The 24,692-nt window shown below is 38.7% G+C and overlaps 1 protein-coding gene across 1 annotated transcript; it reads left to right on the top strand.

Annotated features, from left to right (window-relative positions):
- Nucleotides 1-37: 37 nt before the first annotated feature.
- Nucleotides 38-17,265, top strand: LOC308413068 (macrophage mannose receptor 1-like; the record flags this gene model as incomplete). Its single annotated transcript, XM_080907855.1, has 31 exons — nt 38-116; nt 417-773; nt 1,016-1,186; nt 1,328-1,483; nt 1,700-1,822; nt 2,287-2,424; nt 2,514-2,696; nt 4,103-4,257; nt 4,471-4,584; nt 5,007-5,122; nt 5,205-5,353; nt 5,440-5,639; nt 6,511-6,635; nt 6,903-6,975; nt 7,135-7,288; nt 7,421-7,459; nt 8,749-8,912; nt 9,031-9,092; nt 9,568-9,668; nt 10,610-10,755; nt 10,863-10,968; nt 11,167-11,291; nt 13,563-13,589; nt 13,693-13,795; nt 14,065-14,297; nt 15,439-15,604; nt 15,952-16,119; nt 16,198-16,317; nt 16,469-16,639; nt 16,885-16,914; nt 17,015-17,265. 31 exons carry the CDS (start codon nt 38-40, stop codon nt 17,263-17,265), a joined length of 4,305 nt encoding a protein of 1,434 aa, XP_080763981.1.
- Nucleotides 17,266-24,692: the final 7,427 nt, after the last annotated feature.

Raw genomic sequence — 24,692 nt, 5'->3', positions numbered from 1 at the left:
TGTGCAACTAGCTTATATGAAAATATAAGACACAGGAATGGGAATACTAACAATGAGGATAACTTCTACAGTCTTTGTGCTTCTCATCCAAACATTTCTTTGTTTGGCTTCAGATGGTAATCAACTATTTCTTGTATTTTTTGCTAAGGCTTTTAACAGACTATCGTGCGTCCTGCCTGTCTGCACTAAATGTAAGATTGTTGTGTCCTCCATCGTTTCCTGTATTTATGTTTGGTTTTTTTTACAATTCTACAATGAGTTATTCGTGATTTTATCATAAAAACTGTTCTTTAAGTAAACTTTCCGCAATTATAAATATAAAAATCAGTTGAAGCAAGTATGATAAATGGATGAAGATTTTCTTTGTTTTTTTACATCTCCAACAGTACTGTTTTTCAATATTTTTTTCTCTACAGATTCCCAATTTCAACTAATTAACAGGGCCACTGGTTTTTGTTTGGTAAAATTAAATAACCACTGCAATGACATTCGCTGGACATCTGGGGATCGACTTTTGGTTCAGAATAAGAACAAGTGCCTGGGTGTTCAGGGAAAAACTGTGGGCAGTGAAGTAAACCTGTATGATTGTGATGAAACCAGTGAGCTCCAAAAGTGGGAATGCATGAATGAAACTGTGATCGCTCTCAAAGGCCAAGAACTTTACATTGACCTCACTGCCGATAACACAGCCGTGCTCTCAAATAAAGTTGTACCCAGTAGCCACCTTACAATTTCTGGGACTTCCAGTGGTGCTTGCACAAGAACATATACAGGTAAGTGAAAACAAAAAAACAAAAACATTGTAAAGTAATTCATAATAACTTTTATGGAAATAATATTAGTGGCATAATAAATTTGTAGATTTTCATATTTAGTTCCAAAACAGTTGTAATGCAAAGATAGTGTGTCAAATGATTACAAGATGTTGATAAATGATAAAAGTATCATTTTGCTTAAACTATTCAAGCTATTCTTTGTTCTTTTCTTATATGTTTTCCTTATTTTGGTCCTTCAGAACTTTACACCATTGAAGGAAATGCAGCTGGGAGGCCGTGCATGTTTCCTTTCTTTTACAAAAGCAATTGGTATTCAGAGTGCACTGCATTTGACTCTCCAGGGAACCGTAAATGGTGTGCGGTTGAAACAAAATATGATCATGAACTCTGGGGTTACTGCCCAACTAACTGTAAGTACACAACAAATTCTAATACAGGTTTTCAGAGTAATAAGCAGAACCTGGACATCCAAATTTAAATGTTGAGGAACGCCATCTTGAGGTACAAGTTCAGTGTAACACTATAATACCTTAACTGTGTTTGTGTCACAGCCAAAGAAACCTGGAACAAAGACCCTACAACAGGAGCATCTTATCAGCTGAACACACAGTCAGCGCTGACCTGGGATCAGGCTGATGCCAGCTGCAAACAGCAGAGTGCCTCCCTGCTCAGTATCAGCAATCCTCATGAGCAGGCTTATATTTCAGGTAAGGAGAAAAGTCTCCACACTACACTGAATATATTGAAAACAAAACAATTCATTTAAGCTGAGAGAGTTTTACAAATAGCTAAAACTTGAAACATTAAAGTTGTTGTGGTCTGTAGACTGTAGACACTGCTCCAGCTGATGATTATGTTTTGAGTATTATACTTGTAAACTTTTGTTTTCTCTGTCTCTTTTGTCTGTTAAACTCTACTGACAGCACTATTAGGGACAAATTGGGGACAGGAGTACAAGCTCTGGGTTGGACTGATCTTCCAGCATTTAGATTATGTGTGGAAGTGGTCTAATGGGAATCCTTATGCATATCTGAATTGGGACTCAGGTAAGTTTTCTTTCAAGTTTCAGGAGCTTGTGTTACCATTCTGATGATAATTTACATTACTGTTGTTAAAATATTTCAGCAAGTCATCTTGATCATGTTTGTCATCTTTTTTTATTGATATAAGAAATGTTATCTGTCAGCAAGTCAATATTTTTTTCCCTATTTTTTATAAAATGTCTTCCACGCAGGCGTGCCAGTCACACTGCAGATATAGCAATAATCAGAGAACCTCTTATTGTTCAGCAATTTCAACAACCGCTAAATTATTGTGGTGGCGTTGTGTGTCACATAACCTTATCACTCTTGGGTAGAAATCATAGGCTTCTATTTTATTTCCACGAAAACTAAAATGCTCATACACAATACACACCATGCTTCTAAATATCTTGAGAATCCTGTGAATTGAAAGTTGCCGAGTCTCATCTCATAAGTGACAAGTTTCATTTACCATCACTGCTCCGTAGGACATCCAGTTTCTAATCCAGGATATAAGTGTGGAATTATTGATGGCGCTGTTCAGCTTTCTTGGCAAAGTTCAAAATGCAACAAGAAACTGGGATACATCTGCTACAGTGAAGGACCTTTGGATGCACCTACTGAAGGTATAGAAAAAAATCCCTTCTCTACCCTTCTCTTAAAAAACTTGATTGACTCTATTTCTTTGATCTTCTTTTGTTCTTTTGGTTCATAGCTCCCGAGAGTGGATTTTGTACAGCACCCTGGATCCCCTACAATGGCCACTGCTTTTACCTTTATCGTAATGAAACAAAAAAATGGTCTGATGCTCAGAAAACTTGCCGTAAAGAAGGAGGAGACCTAGTAACTATTCGTAATGTAGAGGACCAAAGCTTCATCATCTCTCAACTTGGATATGGTATGGCAATAAAAACTTCTGAGCACCATTTGCATTCCTTTAACATAACCTTCACCCTACACTTTTCATATTTATGCAATTTTTATGCAATTGCTGGTGAGTAACTGAAATATTTTTGAGGCACGATCTAATATGATTGTGTTGGTATGTTCCTGGATCAACAAAAAGTAATGTTTGTCCAGTTTCAACATTGCAAGTTATCAATCACATTGCAGTGATGTCATAATGTTGTGATGTGGAAACACCATCACAGCACACACCAAACCCTAACCCTACACCCCAAACCTTAACAATGATCACATACCAATGCCGAACGCAAGTTTTTTCCAAGTTGCAAAGTTGTGAAATCATAACAATGTTATTTGTCATATACAGTGTGAATCCTAGACAAACAAACATGTTGATCTAAGAAAAAGACCAACAATTTAGTTTTATGTAATCTATATACCGCAAATCACAGCAACAGTTACCTCTCTGAACCATAGTCGAGGGGGCTTGGAAGCTGAATGAAGTTTAACTTTACTGTAGGAGCCACAAGTAAGCCAGCAGGCTGAGAGCGAAGTGCTCTAATAGGGTGATAAGGTCAGTAAGACAAGATGGTGCCAGATTATTCAAGACCTGGTACATAATGAGAAGGATTTTAAATTCAATTCTATTTTCGATTTAACATGATTATATCAGATAGTCCATTTGTGAGAACACATTTAACCTCATAAAACTAAAGTCACAAGAAGTCAGGTGATTGAATATTGAACAAATTTATGCTCCTTTATACTTCAGCCCTAAATTCACTTCAGTCCATTTAACTGAAAGATGCAAATCCCACATAAATATCAAGTTAACTGTTAAAGTTACAGGAAGTGTTCAGCTTGTAATTAAGTCATTAGAAGTTGTCTCTCCTTAATTGTTAAAATGTCTAATTTGAACATCACACTGAAAAGTTAAAAACACACTCAAACACAGATATTAATGAATATCTTATTTTATAGCTACACACATAATACAATTGTGAGCAATCTATTCTTGGAAATGTATAGCCGTCCACCACCTTCAGAAAATCCAGGGCTCTCACCACAGCTAACAGTCACTTCAGACCTACCATGCAGACTACCTCTTTAGAATAATGACCGTTCATTAGTCGGTCACCTTGGGAATCCTGCTATTTTGGACACAAAACTAGGTTTTTGATTTTGTCACTTCATAAGCATTCAGTCACTTTCTGTTGACTGATCCCTGTATCACTGCACATCTCACATATGATGAAGTTTGTTTACAAGTCCAGCAATTCTGGCAGACGATTAGCAGCAGTCTAAAACTTAAGTGCAAAAGTAACATCTAAAGAGTAGCAAATGAGCAGAATTTATCAAGAAGATTATACAACAATTAATGTTATTTTCTGTCTGCAGCATCCACTGATGAACTCTGGATTGGACTAAACGATAGGAACAGAGAGAGGCTGTTTGTTTGGAGTGATCATTCTCCTGTGAGTTACACTAGCTGGGACTCTCGGGAACCAACTGTCACCTCTGAACAAGAAGACTGTGTTCTGATCAGAGGGGAGGTAAGGTGCACAGTGTGGGAGAGATTATTGATGATTGTGACACGCCAGCTTTTTTCTGTAAAACTATGCAGTTCTGTTAAAGAACACTGGATGCCAGGAAGGTCCATTAATATCCAGGAAAATTAGGTCTTTGTTTTATGATATGCACCGTAGCCTGTCTATCTCTTGTTAATTTCAGTTTCCACATATATTTTGCTCTTTTCATTCTTGCAGAATGGAAACTGGGCTGACCGTGTGTGTGATGAGAAACATGGCTTTATCTGCATGAAGACAAGTGACTCTGAACCCTCTGGAGATGAAGTGGAGCTGAACGCAGGCTGCAAAACTGTATGTGAACCTTTCATATATTTTCCAAAGAATGTCTGCATCTGGTTGGTCGAATGCACACATTCTGTTATCTGTTTCTGTTTTGTAAAGGCTGTTGTATATTTCAAATGGCACAATGTCTAAATTTAATTTTGTGCCTGTGGTCCATGAAATATCTAGGAAAGCAGCATACACATAAGGTATGATGCCTAATGAAACATTGTATTTGGGTGCTGTTTATAGTAAAAAGATTAAGAGAACATCTTATTTAGTCATTGCATTTTTAGGAAAAAAAAACATTCCTGTAGAGTAAACAAGTAGTCACACTGATGCAGTGTGATTCTGCATTCTGGTGTTTTACTCCTTGCTATCACAAAAAGACAGAAAGACAACATTTAACGACAGGCTTGAATAGTTCTCCAACTTGTTTCTCTGCAATGCAGGGTTGGAAAAGACATGGATCCTACTGCTACTTTCTAGGGACTGAGACAAAGACGTTTCATGAAGCCAACGATGACTGCAAGAGCTCAAACTCTTACTTAGCTGACGTTTCAACTGGGTAAAATAGTTTTCATAAAAAAAAAATTATATGTAATTTTGCATCAGGCAGCCTCTAATGTGACTTGTGTAAATATTTCCAGGGTGGATAATGCTTTCCTTGTAAGCTTGGTGGGGCTGAGGCCAGAGAAACACTTCTGGATAGGTCTCTCAAACCTGAAAAACAGAGAATATTTTATGTGGACCAACAATGCCTATGCAAGATATACTCACTGGAACACTCATATGCCAGGTAATGCAAAATGTGAATCGCTATGTAAACTATAGTTGGCAGGTGTCTTCACAAATGACAGCTAACAATTTCTTTTATAACACAAGGTAACGTGCAGGGTTGTGTTGCTATGGCAACTGGGCATTCTGCTGGCCTTTGGGATGTGTTGCCCTGTACCAATAAGGAAAAATACATCTGTAAACACCTGGCAGAGGGGGAAGCTTTAACCCCAGCTCCACCAACCACTGCCACGCCTAACTGCACAGATGGATGGATTAAGATGCAATCCAGAGGCATCTGTTATAAGGTACTGTGGCTGCCACAGTGGTACATGACTTAAGTATTCTGCAGTCTCTATTTTTCACAAGCCCTTTACAAACAGTAGAGTTACCAAGAGCAGCAGTATAGTAGCACTATAAACAAGTAAGTTACCCTGAGCTCCTCCTGATTCAAGGCAGTAGCAGAGGACCAATATTAACTAGTTTTGTTAAAAGAATAAACGGGTAAAGACATGTCCGATGTTATTTTACTCCGAAAAATTATTGAAACCAGAATGCATTGTGCTGCTATAAGCCCCAAAAAACCAAACAAATAAAGAAAAGCCTCACAACCTTGTGATCAGTTTTATGTAGGAAAGATTTCATTCCAACCAAACTACACTTGTCATTTGCATCATTTATGCAAAAGAAAGTATGCATTGACACATGACAAGAGGCTTCTACTTGTGATAACATCCCAGAATGTAAATATAGATGGTATTCCTCTTAGCTTAGCTGCAATATCACCGTTTGGATTGCAGAGCTAACTTCAAAACTGGCCAAAAAAAAAAAAAAACAACCAAAAAACTCTTGCTGAATAAGCAGAGGAAAAACATGTTAATTTTGTTTTGAGTGTGTGTCCCATCAATTTCATAATATCTGTGACAGTTGTGACTTTTTGCCAACAACTTGACTTTCCTTTTTGTTAGTGATTTCTGATCATTTCTGCACATGGGTTTCTGTCACTTCCATACTCATAATCCTTTCTGTTGTAGAAGGATATGATTATTCTGTTGATCTTATTCATAACAAGGATGACATAAAAACAGAGATGACGGCCCATGTTTAGCATGTAGTTCTGAATGTACAAATATTATTAAGCTTCAGATCACAACTCAGTTTCTTATATTTTGTTTATAGATCTTTCCAGAGGCTTCAGAAAAGAGAAAGACCTGGTACGAGGCTAGAGATTACTGCAGAGCCATTGGAGGAGACCTAGTCAGCATTCACAGCAGTGCTGATTTACTACCAAGGCAATTTTCATGGTATGGTGTTATCTGGTCTACAATCAGAGCTACATAAGATAAAAATCTTTCGTAAAGTACACCTCCAGCCTAAGTCACACATTAGTGGCAGTCATAGATTCTTATCATTTTCAAGCAATGAGTTGCGTATTAGCATAATCACTGATAGAAAAAAGGAAACATGTTTTTACAAAATATTTACACAAAATAAGTAAATAAAAGGTCTTTGAGCAAGAAAAAGAAATTACACAAGTATAAACATTTGGAACATACATTTGTCCATTATAGGCATAATCAATACTGGATTGGACTTAGTGCTCCTGACCCAGACACAGGTTATGTATGGAGCGATGGATCCCCGGTGAGTTTACAGTTTTTAACTCTCTACAATGGTTTATGTAGCCAAAATGATGATAACGATCAAGATGATGATTATTAATATTACTGATGTTACAGCTGCTATTACTACTGCTACAAATACTACTACTACTATTCATAATTATCTTATTTTTGTATAAAGGTAAACTTTCAAGAGTGGAGTGATGGAGAGCCAAACAATGAAAATAACGCCGAATCATGTGCTGAAATGAAACCCAATTATTGGGAGAAAACTTTGTTTTGGAGTGATGTGCACTGTGAGAAGTACAATAACTGGATTTGTCAGATCCACGCAGGTACAGCATGGTCACAGTTATACAATTCTTTTGTAGCATTTTTTTTTGGACCAGAAGATTATTGTATGTATTCTCACAATGTCAAGCTGGTCACTAGTAACTCAACACTATTCTGTTTTTATTCCTTCACAGGAGTCACCCCAAAGCCGGCTCCAGACCCTGTCACCCCTGGTAAGTGCACCAGTGCGTTGAGGAATTTGACCATACTGCCATACAGCATCTTTACATGACTGTTGACTTTCTATTGGGATTACCAGGCTGAGACCATTATTCATACTATGCTGACAGGGAAACTGATGTCTCATGGATGCTGATTTTCTGCGTGGCAAATATTTGAAACTAGTATAATATAATAAGTATAATAATAATGGGCTGAATAATATTATTGTGTTTTGTTTTGTTTTTACCACTAAGCTGTTAAAGGCTGATGGGGTACTGCTGTGACCCCCACTGGGCAGGCAGATGGGATGGATGGGTGTTGTGTTTGTGAATGCGATAACTCAAGAAAACACTTTTGATTTTTGAAATTGATACCATAGCTGTGTCTGCTAGGACACATGTACAATGAATATATGAATGTATGAATGTTTATGAACTCATATGAAATGCGTTTTTTATATAAAGTGCTATACAAATACAGGCCGTTTACCATTCATAATCCAATAACAAATCCAAAATATGTTACAGAACCTAGACTTGCTCTTCTGAAATCTCAAAAGATAATGGAATAATGATTTCAAAAAACAAAACAAGATAAAAACCTGTGAGAATAGTAATAGTAAATAGAAAGTCAGTTCTATGAGTGTGTGAAGCCCATTGAAAGGATTTAATGGCTGACCATCCTTTATTTTTCTCTGTATCTGACGGTGCAAGGATCAGTTGAATTAGACTGAACTGTTTTTTCATAGTTGAACTGTTTATTTGTTTATCAATTCAATTTTATTTATACAGCACCAAATCACAACAATAGTTGCCTCACGGTGCTTTATATTGTAAGGTTGACCCTACAATAATACATACAGAGAAAAACCCAGCAATCATATGAGGCCCTATGAGCAAGCACTTTGGCGACAGTGGGAAGGAAAAACTCCCTTTTAACAGGAAGAAACCTCCGGCAGCACCAGGCTCAGGGAGGCGGGGCCATCTGCCACAACCAGATCTCATTGATACTGTATGAGCATAAACCTCACAGTGAAGAAAGGAAGATTGGATTGTGTAGTTTGAGGAAAAGATGGAAAACATGCAGTTGTTGTTCATAATTTTAAAGCCTCACTGTGAACAGCTGGAAAAACATGAGCTTGTCATGAAAAAAGTTATTTTTTTAAGACTTGCTTATCTAACACATTTACAGCAGTTTCCAAACATGTTTTTATAACGTTTTCTTTGAAATTTTTGAAAAAGAGGGTCATACTATTTGCACATTTACTGAAATAGATTGCGCATTTCTTATCTATTCTCAGAATATAACACGACATCTGATGGGTGGCTAGAATGGAATGGGGCTCAGTATTACATTAACAAAAAGGCGATGGCCATGGAGGACGCTCGTATGTTCTGCAGACAGAGGCATGGTGACCTGGTATCTATCAACAGTGAAGCAGAAAGGATATTTTTATGGAAACAGGTGAGCAATGGCATTTGTAAAACATTTACCAAGGCAATGGGTATTTAAGTTATAATTGCAACAACTTAAACATCCAGACACCGACAGTTTTTTCCTATGTATCCATGTTTTTGTGCAGATTTCAACAGGTTATCAGAATTCTTGGATTGGCCTATCTGTAGATCTTGATGGAACATTTCAGTGAGTATGAATTTAGTGACAAAAACGTAAATGCAATTTACAATTAACTTAAATTTATGTAACAGCAAGTTAAAAAGTACTTAGTGCAAGGCAGCATGTCAGATAAGTATACCAGTTTTAATTTCAGTCAGTCATATCTTGAGTGTTTGATTTAAAATCTACTGTTCTGATACACAAAGGGGAAATTAAATGTGTCTTATTGTCCAAATACTTTAAGCTCTAACTGCAAATGCAGATCTATTTGCATTTCTATTTGCGAAGCTTTGTCTGTATTTGTAAAATTTTGGAGTTTCCTGTTTGTAATCTTTCCCACCAATTTTACTCAGTTATTACAGCTAAAAACAACAAAAGTGTGACCAAAAAGAAGAAGGATAAGAGTATCTTTAATGAACCCAGTATGCCACTGTCTTGGTATTATTGTCACAAATCTTTTACAGATATATTTAAACAAATTTATTTTTTGTGTTACATTAAGGTGGATGGATGGTTCTCAGTTGTTGTTTCAAAGTTGGCAGGAAAATCAACCTGACTTCAAGAACTTTGATGAGAACTGTGCTTTCATGACATATCACAATGGTGAGTATACCGAAATACGATTCAGTTTCACTGAAATACATACAAGTGGTATCACCCAGTGATAGCACTCAGGCCATCCTGTCACAACTATCCCTTCAGTTTTACTGGCACCCTAGTTTTATCACAGTAATACGTATCCTTTACAGCCCATACACACATATCAAAGAACAGCAAAAGTACAGACATCCTAGAAATACTACTATTAGAAAATATAAGTTGAGTTGAAGTAAACATTCAACTTCGTACTCAAGTAAAAGTTAAAAAAAAGTGAAATGTAGTCACAGTCACACACTGTTTTACTTTAAATTCATCACAGCAGCTGGACCTTTAGCTTGCAACACACTGTGTAAAAAACTGCACACAAACATTTTGTGTGTTTGCTGATGTTTGCTGAGCTGATAGAAACATTTGAAATTACCTGCCACTTAAAAAAAAGTCACTCCCATTATGCTCATTCCTCTATTGTAGCACTAGCTATGATGCTAAAGTACCTAAACCGCAACGTACGGACACCTGCAGTTGTTGTGGTGTTATGACAAAAAAAAAAGAAAAACACCATCCCGCCTTTAACCCCTGACTTTGGCACACGTCATCTCTTTTTACGAGTCATCCTCTGGTGATAAACACATGAACAGGATTGACTTCTGCTTCAAATCGGTTTGATGTTTTGAGGCTCGCAGGGACAAAATAATAACTTGACCCTAAAGCGTTAAAGCAATAGTAATGAGTCTGTTTTGAAAATGTAAGAAGTAGAATACAGATATTTGTTTAAGAATGTAGGGAGTAAAAGTAAAAAGTATGTAGAAAAAGAAACTACTCAAGACGACATGCTACAAAAGATAAAATGAGTGTGTGATATCAAAATTGATTGAAGTTGATTTTTTTAATTATTCATTCAAGTCAATAATGTTATTAATTTAATATGCTGACCTGGCCTGCAGGATTCTGGCATGACTCCAGCTGTGGGCTTGAGTATGCGTCCATTTGTAAGCGCAGCAGCTCAACACCTGCAAACACCACCGCCGCAGTGCCTACAGTGTCCCCAAAAGGTGGATGTCCACACCCCTGGAAAAAATTTAACTCTAAGGTCAGATCTCTTTTCATGTCTTTTAATCTTTCTATTATTTACTGTTGAAGCAATATGTTCTTAGTGCTTGGAACACTATATTGATCTTTTTCATCTTTCAATTTTAGTGTTACAGCATCATTGACAATCAGAATTTAACATGGCATGATGCAAGGGAAAAATGCAAACAAAAGGGTGGAAACTTGGTGTCTATTACTTCAAGACAGGTGGAAGGTTTGTTTCATTTTCTTTTCACTCAAATAAGTATTTCGATTTTGTTACCTTCTCATCTTTTGCGGTCCATTTATGATACTACCACTGAATTTCTTTTGTTGTGCAGTTTTGGCATACCCACAAGTTAGAGCTGATACCACGGTGCACTTTTATTTGCAAGAAAATATCTTAACCATAAATCTTTGTCTACATTTTCAGTGTTTCTACTGTCTCAAATGGCTGATGCGCCTACTACAGACTTGTGGATTGGTTTATTTCAGTCACAGTGGAGAACTTACTGGACTGATGGACAACCAAAGTCATACATCAATTTGGGTAATGATGTAAGTGGGAAAATAATAATCTGTTCTCAGTGAGTAAAAAAAATCATGCTGAAAATCTGTAGCTATATAGACTGGGTAATGTGTCAGGAACGAACAGATGCCACCTGGCTTGACAAAAATGAAAATGGTCAACCTAGAGAGTGGCCAAATTCAAATGGGGTGATACAGTACCATAGGTCATTAACCTAAGATGGGGGCTCATTATTTAAGACCTTGTATGTGATGAGAAAGATTTTAAATTCAATTCTGTATTTAGAAGGGAGCCAGTGAAGAGAACCAAATATAAAAGAAATGTGCTTTCTCTTTGTAGTCCCTGTCAGTATTCATGCTTCAGCATTTTGGACCAACTGAATGTTTTTCAGGGAGTTTTTAGGACATCCTGACAATAAAAAAACTACAGTAGTCAAGCCTAGGAGTAATAAATGCATGAACTAGTTTTTCAGTGGAGAGTCCCAGAAAGCAGTCTTACATATCTGTTTAATATCCTGGTCAAAACAACTCTTAAGATTCATCACAGTGTCTCTGGAGGCCAAGGTAATGCTATCCAGAGTAAGCATGTGGTTAGATACCATATTTCTAATATTTTTACCAGTATCACACTAAGATCTAGGAGGAAAAGAACAGAGATGACTCAGTAGCTTGTATGGCCCCCGCATGTTTGTATACATGCTTGATGATATTGGGGCATGTTTCTAATGACACGACTGATAGTGTTTCAGGTGTCTCCCACCAGATTTGAGACATCAGAACATTAAGTGAGTAAAAAACACCCTAAATGCATTTAGAATATATTTAGAACTACACATTCAATTCTTTTAGTAATTATAGTTTTTTTTTGGTCACAATTCCAGCCCACCTGCTTTATCTGGGCTTGGAACTGGCAAAAGTGACCTGAAATACGCACTCTGGTGGAGTTATTTTGTGTGTGTGTGTGTGTGTGTGTGTGTGTGTGTGTGTTTTTAAGTAGTTTTAAACCTTGTGATCCACAAAAAGTAAAAGTAAAAGAAGAACTGACTGTGTTACAGTCAGGGCTGGAGCAGTGGCTTCGCTCATGCGCGATTCATTGCAGTTTGGATGCGTAGGGGTTAACATCTGCTCTGACACCAGCTGGGGGACACTGCTGTGTGAGGATGATCTGCTGCCTGTGAGCGCTTTGGCACGGGCGAGGTGCCCATGGCAGCACCCGCTGCTTGTTGAGAGTAAGAGTGATACGTGCTTTCACGTCACAAAGTGGTCATAAGTCTTCCTAAAAACACCAGCAAAAGTCGCCAGATTTGTCACTAGTCGCTTTTTAGAAAAGAGGGTCTGAAAACTCGCTAAATATATCGCCAAAGTCGCCAAGTTGGCAACACTGGTGCCATTGCCAAACCTATAAAAGTCTTTGCATCCTGCCATGGATATGCCTCTCCAGACTGTCACAGAGCCACAACCAAACTAGTCATGCTGAACGATTTAACATTATGGTATTCTATGGCAAATACCAATCAAATTCAATGAAGTTGGACAGTGAGCACAGGCCACCCTACATGATGTAGTGATCTCAGGCTACTCTTACGAATTCTGCTTCTGATTGTTTGGTCAGAGACATTTACACCAGTGCCCTGCTGGAGATGACTTGCTGGGCTCTGACAGTGCTCATCCTGTTCCTCCTTGAACAAAGGAGCAGATACTGGTCCTGCTGATGAGTTCAGGACCTTCTACAGGCCTGTCCAGCTCTTCCAGAGTAACTTCCGGTCTCCTGGAATCTCTTCTATGCTCTTGAGACTGTGCTGGGAAACACAGCAAACCTTCTGGCAATGGTACATATTGATGTGCCATCCTGGAGGAGCTGGATTACCTGTGCAACATCTGTAGGATCCAGGTATGGCCTCATGCTACCAGCAGTGACACTAACTCTAGCCAAAGGCCAAACTAGTGAAGAAACACTCGGAAAAGAGGAGCAGGGGGAAAATGTCAGTGTCCTCCACCTGTAAAACCATTCCTGTTTTGGAGGTTGTCTCACTTTTGCCCCTCTAGTGCACCTGTTGATAATTTCATTAACCCCAAAGTTGCTGACACTGATTAACAACCTGCTCTGCTATCCCAGAACTTTAGCTGACTCGATGCTATACTTTGGTTAAAAAGTGTTCCATTAATTTTTTGAGCAGTGAATTTGCACCATGTAGATACAGTCTATATTACCTATTGTGGAGGGTCAGACACATTGAAATAATCCATAACTTTATATTTTTGTATTTACAAATAATTAAAATCTTTGTGTTTACGTTGCAGCATTGGTATTGGTATTATAAACAAAAGGTAAGTCGATTTTAAAGATCCAAGAATGCCCCGTGTTCCCTGACACAGTTCCCTGTATCATCACGTATCATTATTCTCTGTTGACCCAACTCTGTTTCCACAGAAAAACTGTTTTGTGATCAATACCAAGCCTTTAATTGGTATTGGGAAATGGATTCAAAAGTCATGCAATGACACCAATGGATTTATCTGTCATCGAAATCTTGGTGAGTCCATTTCTAACCCCAGGCCTGTTGCCACCCAACTTCAGCTGCAGCTCCATCACACTCTCTCTAGCTTTTCTAAAACAACTAAAAATTTGCTTTGACATTTCATTCCTGTAATTAATATCTATATATAATATATAATAACAATAATATCTATGATCAAGGGTATGATTCATCACTGGAAATAGCTATAATAACTTTTTAAGAATGATTCAGAGGGTTTTATTATGTAAAAAAAATAAAATAGTTTCTATTCTCATCCTAAACAGACACATCTCAACCAGATTCTCCAGAACCAACAATTTCTACTAACTACATCAAAATACTCAATGACTCCATTAAGGTTGTTCCTCAACAAATGAATTGGGATAAAGCTGCAGAGTACTGTAAAAATGACGATGCCCTCCTAGCTAGCCTGAGGAATGAGTGGACGCAAGCTTATGTTGAGCTCCTGGCGCTGAATCTCAAGGCTCCTCTTTGGTTTGGATTACACAAAGCGCAGGTAAACTTTTGAAGACATATAAAAAGTTCATAACTCAATAATAGGGCCAACCACTTCGAAACTTCTGACTGCAAATTCAATCAAAAATCTACTTATGTGCACAAAAAATTATTTCAACAAAGATTTTATCTAACGAAATAATCTGTAATTATGAAAATGAAATCTTCGTTGATGGATAAATATACTGGCCTAGTTATTTATCCAATCATTCGGTTATTTGTGAACTGAGATTAATCATCCATCCATTTCAGTTAAATCTAGCTATTGCTTTTCATAACACGTCTGCCAGCACCACGTAAACACATTTGAAGTTGCTGTGTAGCACTTGCTAACTTGATTACAAAGATGCCAATAAAGGTCATATAAAGAAGCAGTTGCACATTATGCTGCATTAAAAATAAACACTTTTAAATGCAGCAGTCATTAAATAAGCATTGTGGAAAGTTTCACTGTTTTACTAAAGTGCCTACCTTACCCAGGGCATGATCAGTGCAGCCTCCCTAATCCAGCAGGGAGATGCTCTGTGTGAGGAAGGCATGTTGAGCAGCAGCACTTCTTATGTAAACTCTTAAACTGTTACTTTAAACTCCATCATTTTACCCAGCTCCGGCTGTCTTAGCTAAAGGAGCAGATACTGATCCTGCTGATGAGTTAAGGACCTTCTAAAGACCTGTCCACCTCTTCCAGAGTAACTGTCTCCTGGAATCTCTTCAATGCTCTTGAGACTCTGCTGGGAGACACAGCAAACCTTCTGGCAATGGTACATTTTGATTTGCCATCCTGGAGGAGCTGGACTACCTGTTTTTTGAGCAGTATAGATTATCATGTTAGTTTGAGTCAACTCCGTTCAACTGTTATATCCTCTGTGCAGCTATGCTTACTAAGGGAAATATTCCTAAAAGCCGAATAAAATAGATAAAAACAGGTGTGGGTCACAATCAGCCAAGGTTTCCGGTGAACCCACTGTTAGATCTTACGCCACCCTATCATTTGAGTTACTCAGATCAAATGACCCAAGATGTGAGAGGGCGTTAAGGCGTGTGGGAAGGGATCTCAAAACTGGATTACAGATGAGAGGGTTCCTATGGTTCTGCTAGTTTTCTTGATTGGTAACTGCTGTCTCATTAATCTTTTCTTTCAGATCAATGGCTCTTTCCGCTATGTTGATGGATGGCATTTAATATTCAGTCGATGGGGTAAAAATGAACCAAGCAAGGACAGAAGTTGTGTATACATGGATGTGGATGGAAAATGGAAAACCACTCACTGTAACGAGACACTAATGAGTGTTTGCATGAAGTCGACAGGTACGACCAAACACTGGCTAATAGATACCCTATAACCCTGTAATGACTGGCATGTCTGTTTCATTTAAACTTGAATCACTGTTGAGAAGCTTAAATTACAGATCACAGGTACTGATGTCCGTAAAATTTCTCTCTCTCTCTCTCTCTCTCTCTCTCTCTCTCACACACACACTCACACACACACACACACACACACACACACACACACACACACACACACACACACACACACACACACACACACACACACACACACACACACACACGTTTGTTGTCAAAACAATACATTTAAGAGTTTTAAAAGATGTAATTCATTGATCTCATTGACATCATTGTCTCATTCACAGATGTGCTGCCAACAGAGTCAACTCTTTTTCCAGGAGTTTGTCCTCTAGACCCAGAGGCAACAATAGAAAACAAGAACTATATCTGGGTACCATTCAGGGGTTATTGTTATATTTTTATTACAGAGCAAAAGCGCTGGCAAGAAGCATCTACCAGCTGTGTAGCACATGGTAGGCGACTTATCTGAAAGATACTTTTATGCAATAAATTGCTGTAGTTTTCATTAACAACTGATTTGTTTTGTTAAGGTGGAATGCTTGCCAGCATTGAAGATTCCTCTGAGCAAAAATTTCTAGAAATTAACCTAAGAACTTTTCAAGATGGCTACACATCTTTCTGGATTGGCCTGTTTAAAAAACAACACAAAGGTGAGTCATTATTTATTTTTATGGTAAATAATAATAATAATAACAATAGTAACATATTTTTTGATCATTTGTTTTTAAACCAAATTTTCAGTTCAAAATAAATATTTTTTTTAAATGATGTACACTGTTGTTTTTGTCTATTTGCCTGCAGAGGAATGGCTCTGGTTGGATAAAACAGTCATTAGTTACACTAACTGGGCTGAAGGTCAACCTGTTAATGGCAGCAGATTACCCCGCAGAGGAGAGATTAGTACATCAGATGGGACATGGACAGATATTGGCACGTGGGTTCAAAGACCTTACATCTGCAAGATACAAAAAGGTAAAATAATCTTTATTTATAAAAGTGTTTTCTCTTTTTCTTTTCTGTAATGATATGAATCTCTAGTAAGATGTTCACAACAGACATGACACAGTCATATGAATCCAAAAGGAATAACTCTTGTTACCGTGTTACAAATGCAAATACCTGTTTACGCCATAGCAATTTACTTTTATTTTTAAATGAAGTAGAGTTACTTTGTGATAAAGTGTCTTATTTGATTGTTCTTTTTTCCCCTTTTGTAGTATTGCTACCAAAGCCATCACCATCATCGAGTAAGAAACACCTCTTTTAACTATTTATTTTACATATCTTGTTTCAAATTATTACAAATGTTTTTTAGCTGATTACCATCTACTTTTTCACTCTGTACAGAAACTGGATTACCTCATCATCAGCGTGTCTATATAACCACTGCAGTTGTGTTAGTCATTACTGGAATTGCAGTGGTGGCAGTCACTGCTGTCTTCTTCTTCAAGAAATTTGGTCATCAGTTACCCGCCCCTAACACTTTCGATAACCCGCTCTTCTTCAGTAGTAGGGTGTCACAGCCTGAGCAAGCTGACACCAGTATACTGGTAGAGAATGCAGCAGAAGAGAACACTGGAGATTTAATCAGTATGTAATTTAAATATTTTGGGCTCATTTGCATGGCCCATGTGATTCCTAGTATGTTATGAAAATTTGAGCTGAGGTGGCAGTAAATGGCTAAAAGCATATTTGAAACAACACAGGAGAATGTTTAACCAAATATGTATGTTATGACTGTGAAAATTGATTAAATTTGCTTTTGTTACGAAATCAGTTTTACCCCGGTTCTTTTTATTCCTCGAGCATCCAGAGACGGCACCGGACTCAGTAGTCATTTCACAAAACCTTTATTCATCTTTACTCATCTTTTACTCATCTTTACTCATCTTCTTTACTCATCTTTTACTCATCTTTACTCATCTTCATTTAAGCATGCATCTTCTAGAAGGGAAGACGAGGCCGGTGTGTCCCTCTCCAAATCTTCACTCCTTTGTCTGTGAAACACAGTTTTGTAGGGGCGACCCTATCATAAAACCCCCCACGGTGTGCTGCAAACTCTGTCTGTGTCTATGTGCACGAGCACATGAATGCCTACATGTGCGCGTTCCCGCGTGTCTATGTGAGTGCTCGTGTGTGACTGTGTACGCATACCTGTGTGTATGTGTGTGCACATGAGTGAGTGTGCGTGTGGATGTGTGTGTGCACATGAGTGAGTGTGCGTGACAGTTAAAACACTGTGGGTGTAGGTGACTCCCTAGGTCATAAAACCCATCTCCCTTCCAGACCACAGTTATCCAGTTACAAATGTTGAGACCCCCACCCAAACATCCTCTGGGGAATTTCCACTCAGCATTAACTCCTCTCTGTTTTACTTTCACAGTTCAAGTGGGGGAGGGGTCTCCTACAATCTACTCCTAAGTTCACAACACAATGAGGCCTTTATTATATTAAGGTCAGTGTCTCTACAATAGTTCTACATTCTATGTTAACACATTTCTAAACTCTAAATCAGCTAAACATTCCTACACTTTATTTTCTGAATGTAAATATTTAAAACATTGTATATGGACGGTGGCACAGTTTCCTCACAGTATGAAGGTCCTGAGTTCCATCCTTTCTCCCATAGTCCAAAGACAAGCAGTTAGTGGGGTTAGGTTAATTGGTAAATCTAAATTGCCCATTGGTGTGAACGTGAGTTTGAATGGTTGTCTCTGTGTCTATAGAACCTGTTCTAATCCGGTCTTTAAGTCTGACGTCATTAGCCATGTCTGCAGTATTGCCAACTTAGCGACTTTGTCGCTATATTTAGCGAGTTTTCAGACCCCTTAGTGACTTTTCTTCTAAAAAAAAGTCGCTAAAAAAAGACGTGAAAGTGCGTATCGCTTTTACTCTCAACAAGCAGCGGGTGCTGTAACGCAGTCAGTTCTTCTTTTACTCTTTTACTCTTATGCTGTTTTGTGGACCACAAGGTTTAAAACTACTTATAAACACACACACACACAAAGTAACTCCACCAGAGTGCCTATTTCGGGTCACTTTTGCCGGTCCAAGCCCGGGTAAAGGAGCAGGGTTGGAATTGTGACATTAAAAAAACAGCAATTGCTAAAAGAAATTTAATTTGTAGTTCTAAATAAACTCTAAATGCATTTAGGACATTTTTTACTCACTTTATGTCTCTTCCACGATGTTATTTCGCTCTCCAACAACATAGGTTACAATTAGATTAGCATGACCAATTATGCAAATTAGGCGATGACGTCATTTAGCGACTTCTAGCGACTTTTAGGACAACCAATAGCGATTTTCCTTACTGAGGAGTTGGCAACACTGCGTGTCTGGGCCCAAACTCCGCTGCAGGTCCATAAGTCAAGCAATCACTGTGGAAAACTGAGAGTTAAAAACTGTCTAAATCATGCCTATTCAACTACGAAGTTAGTTGGGCCAGATTTTCAAACCGAGGACTTTATCTGGGCCAGATATTTTTTTTGCAGCCAGTAAGCAGCAGATCATGATCAATTTCAAACCCACACAACTGTACTGAAAAACAAGTATTTTTTTTATTCCTTTTCCCCTGTAAATCTGGTGGTGACCTCTCACAAATGCACACCAAAAGGTCCATTTAAAAAAAAGGGAGCTATAACTAAACTATTTTTTGCACATTTGAAATAATAATAATAATAATAACAAAAAACATTTTGATAATTTCCTTTCAAATTAAAATAAATATTTCGCTGACCACTCACTTTTCCTGCCATGGATGGAGCCCCATCGGTCACAAGTATAAAGACACGCTTCATATCCAGACCATTTTCCTCAAAAAGAGCTTAAATCTTCTCAAACATCATTTCGCCAGCTGTGTGTCCCTCTAACGGTAGTAAACCGAGCAATTTCCCATCCAAAAAACGGACATATACGCACAACTGTGCATTATCAGTTCTGTCTGTGATCTCCTGCTATAGACATTACATCAGTTTTCTTCAGGTCATCTAACAGCATTTCAAACTCGTCTGACGCCAGAACTTCAATTCTACGAATATTTGAACTGTCCTACAGGGGTACGTTTTTAATAGCAGATGTCACACTCACTTTTCACCGCATCCACCACGGCCAGCATGCAGTCTTTCATTGTTTCAGAATCTGTGAAAGGCCTTTTCTTCTTCGCCAAGAAGCAAACACGAAGGGAAGATGCTGCAGCTCTATCTTGGGCTGTACAGGACCCTCACCATGGTAGTACAACTCCGGTTGTAAGATTATTAAACTCGGTAAAATGAATAAGTATTTGTCAGTCCAGGCAGGGTTAAACCGACAGTTTTCATTGTCAATTTTGCGCTTCTGGAGTGAGAAAGACATGCTGTTGTCGCATCATATATTACGATGATTGTTTAATATGTTTACATCACGGTGCATTGTGGGTTAAATATTGCTAGGCTACTAGGAGTGTTGCATTCACGGTCTACACTACGCTGTAGGAATTTTTAATTTTTTAAAATTAATTAATGAATTAATTTTTTGCGTTTTCTCTGTGTTTCTGCCAGGACCACAGGCAGGGCCACTCGCAGGTTGCTTCTGGGCCGCATTTGGCCCGCGGGCCGCCATTTGAATAGGCTTGGTCTAAATCCTTTCATCTGTTATAAAATGATCAGTGTGGCTGTTCTACCAGGTGTAACAATTAAGTTTAACATCCAGGCATCCATGAAAACGGAATTTTCATGACATTTTGACATTTAATGGAGTTAGAAGTTAGCAGGGAGTTAGCACGGTAGCTTCCATCTAAATACAATATAGCATGTCCTGACTGAGGGATTTCAGAAACTTTTAAAATGTACAGCTATCACTTCCGACATTCAGTGGGGCAAAAAAGTATTTAGTCAGCCACCGATTGTGCAAGTTCCCCCACTTAAAATGATGACAGAGGTCAGTAATTTGCACCAGAGGTACACTTCAACTGTGAGAGACAGAATGTGAAAAAAAATCCATGAATCCACATGGTAGGATTTGTAAAGAATTTATTCGTAAATCAGGGTGGAAAATAAGTATTTGGTCACCTCAAACAAGGAAAATCTCTGGCTCTCACAGACCTGTAACGTCTTCTGTAAGAAGCTTTTCTGTCCCCCACTCATTACCTGTATGAATGGCACCTGTTTGAACTCATCATCTGTATAAAAGACACCTGTCCACAGCCTCAAACAGTCAGACTCCAAACTCCGCCATGGCCAAGACCAAAGAGCTTTCGAAGGACACCAGGAAAAGTATTGTAGACCTGCACCAGACTGGGACGAGTGAATCTACAATAGGCAAGCAGCTTGGTGTGAAAAAATCAACTGTGGGAGCAATCATCAGAAAATGGAAGACATACAAGACCACTGATAATCTCCCTCGATCTAGGGCTCCACGCAAGATCTCATCCCGTGGGGTCAAAATGATCATGAGAACGGTGAGCAAAGATCCCAGAGCCACACGGGGGGACCTGGTGAATGACCTGCAGAGAGCTGGGACCAAAGTAACAAAGGTCACCATCAGTAACACACTACAACGGCAGGGAATCAAATCCCGCAGTGCCAGACGTGTTCCGCTGCTGAAGCCAGTGCATGTCCAGGCCCGTCTGAAGTTTGCCAGAGAGCACATGGATGATACAGCAGAGGATTGGGAGAATGTCATGTGGTCAGATGAAACCAAAGTAGAACTTTTTGGTATAAACTCAACTCGTCGCGTTTGGAGGAAGAAGAATACTGAGTTGCATCCCAAAAACACCATATCTACTGTGAAGCATGGGGGTGGAAACATCATGCTATGGGGCTGTTTTTCTGCCAAGGGGACAGGACGACTGATCCGTGTTAAGGACAGAATGAATGGGGCCAATGGGGCAACAAAGGAGTGGCTCCGTAAGAAGCATTTGAAAGTCCTGGAGTGGCCTAGCCAGTCTCCAGACCTCAACCCCATAGAAAATCTGTGGCGGGAGTTGAAAGTCCGTGTTGCTCGGCGACAGCCCCAAAACATCACTGCTCTCGAGAAGATCTGCATGGAGGAATGGGCCAAAATACCAGCTACTGTGTGTGCAAACCTGGTAAAGACCTATAGTAAACATTTGACCTCTGTTATTGCCAACAAAGGTTATGTTACAAAGTATTGAGTTGTATTTTTGTTATTGACCAAATACTTATTTTCCACCCTAATTTACGAATAAATTCTTTACAAATCCTACCATGTGGATTCATGGATTTTTTTTTCACATTCTGTCTCTCACAGTTGAAGTGTACCTCTGGTGCAAATTACTGACCTCTGTCATCATTTTAGGTGGGGGAACTTGCACAATTGGTGGCTGACTAAATACTTTTTTGCCCCACTGTAAATGAAGACAGAAAACTAAACAACAGTGACGTTTGTAGGGTTACTGAAGTTTGGCTAGCTGGTATATAACGATGTTCTTTGTGATCACTAGCGACACAGCTATGTTAGCATATTATAAACAGTGAAGCTGGAGGATGAACGCTAACTTTTTCCCACTCAATAAAAGTTAACGTGTGGATTCTCGGTGGTCAGGGACCAGAGTTGGGACTAACGCCTTATTAAGTAACGCGTTACAGTAACTACGTTATTATTGTGGTAACGAGCACGGTAACTAGTTATTATGCCAAAATCAGGAACGCGTTACTCGTTACTGGGATTTAGATAGGCTCGTTATTCGTTACTCCTTGCGGTGGCTATCGCGGAGCTTCCACAGATTCAATAACATTAGCAAGTGGTGGAGGCCAGCAGGTGGATGAAAGAAAGGGGAGGCAAGAGGAGAGACCCGAAGCGGGCGCTGGTCCGAGAGTATCAGGTGAACTGAACTTCAGGTAAGAAGTTATGACCTGCAGTCCATCTGGGTCAGATATAAACCAAGTTTAGTTGGAGTTTATTTTCGTTGTGCTGACTTTTTCGTACTGCATGCTAGCTAGCATGACAGAGTTTCTATACAGCTGGGTGGGTGCTATGTTACTGATGTTGAACTTTATTTTGTTCATAAGGTTAATTATTAGAGTTGCCAACCGTCCCGTAAAAAACAGAATCGTCTCGTATTCAGAGAAAATATTACGTGTTTCGTATTGAGGTGAAAAGGAACAGTTTGTCCCGGACTTCAGCTACAATGAAAAAGACACAAAGCTGGATTTATTCTGTGTTTACGCTGCACAGCTGCCTCTTATTCTCTCATTCTCTCCTCTCCTGTTTCTACTTCAATCATAAAACTGATCAGTGATCAGCGTATCGGCTTTTCTCTCTTGTCTGTTTATCGCCCACTTTGCGCCAGAAAGAGGAAACCGCGCTAAACAACAGCAGCACATTTAAGCTTGATCAGCTGATGTTAGAATTTATTTAATATTAATTTCTAGTACAGCTGATGCTTGCTGGAGCCACAGCTGTAAAGCTGCTGGTCATGATATGGTTTGGTTATCTGGTGAGACGGAAACATGAAGATGAAACCAGGAGATGTCCTTACTGAATCATCAGAGCTGAACAGGTGATGGAGAAACAGGTTTACCTTTTAGGTGACATGAATGAGTTGAAGGGAAGTTATGAACTGTTTCTGAGAGACAAATAACACCAGGATCCTTTTCTATGTAGCTGACATCTGGTAACGGTGCAGGGGCGGATCTAGCAAAGTGTTGCCAGGGGTCCATGTAGGGCATTAACAGGGAAAGGGGGGCACAAGGAAATACTTTTCTTTCTTATTCTCATTTAAAATGTCTAGCTTTTAAAAAAAATAATTATCTGAGTCTTACATCAAACGATTGATAGATTGCTACATATATACATATATACCATCAGAATAGTGAACATCACTGTCACAACAGCGTTTGTTTTCATTCAAAGGCTTTATGATTTTTCCTATAATGGTGGGCCGGTCTCTAGTCATATTCCCCGGGACGATTTTTTTTTGTTCCAGTCCAGCCCTATAAGCAGCTCATCTGCAGTCTGGTGTTACCTACATCTTCCTATTCAGAAGGCAGAATTTCCGAGTTCTGAGTACAATCGAAAGCACCTCGACTGCAGTTTTTGTGTTGGATGTAAAAAACAGGCTAGAATCATGCGGCGGTCAAAGACGGTCCAGGCGTGGGATTTCTCTTGTGGAAATGTGCACATTATTTTTTTCCTTTCTATTGGTAGGTGGCACAATGCACTTGTGGCAAGTAAGCAAGCTAGAAGACTGGCAAACTTGCTGGGTATCCAGTTACGGAACCAACACATTAACAAGAGAATTCTGAGTAAAACCAAAGTTACTTTCCCTAGTAACTAGTTACTCTGAAAGCAACGAGTAACTTGAAGTAACTGAGTTACTTTTGATAGAAGTAACTAGTAATGTAACTAAGTTACTAATTTAAAGTAACTTACCCAACACTGCTTATCATCTTTGTCCTTTATCTTTGGTTCCTACATTGGCCTCTACATAACTGCATGCATTGGTGAAATGGAAATCTGGAGAATGTGCAAACAAAATGGGGAAGTTATAAAAGGAAAAAGTGAAGTGTAAGGACAGGAAATTCAAAGCAATATGGGTTGAAAATAGGAAAAAAACATGAAACATGCTTGACATTGTAGTTTCAGATTGGATATTACTTTTTATTACTAGGTTATGATTTCATTTTGATCTTTTAGTTATTGAGTTTTTCCTGTCTTCCTATTTTCCGAATGCCTAGTCTCGCAATAGTCCAACTGTCACGGTTCTGGGTCCGTTGGACCCAGTATTTTGAGTTTATTATGTTTTGGTTTATTTCTGCTTCATGGATTGTTTTCTTCTCGTAGTGATGATGATGATGATTATTTCTTGTTTCTGTTTATCCGTGCTTAAGGATTTGTTCTCAGTTATATCTCACGTTTAGTTTAGTTCAGATTCCATGTGTCATTCTGTCTGTCTCTCAGTGTAAAGTCTGCATGCTTGTTTTGTAATTCATGTTTCCTGTTTTATTGTGAAAGTCTTTGTCTTATGTTAGTGTGTGCAGCTTAGCTCCCCCGTCTCGTTAGCCCTGATCTCTCCCAGCTGTGT

Source organism: Rhamphochromis sp. 'chilingali' (assembly GCF_963969265.1).
Source record: "Rhamphochromis sp. 'chilingali' genome assembly, chromosome: 16".
NCBI classification, from domain to species: domain Eukaryota; kingdom Metazoa; phylum Chordata; class Actinopteri; order Cichliformes; family Cichlidae; genus Rhamphochromis; species Rhamphochromis sp. 'chilingali'.
Note: the sequence above shows the minus strand (reverse complement) of the source record. Positions and strands in the feature narration are given on the sequence as shown.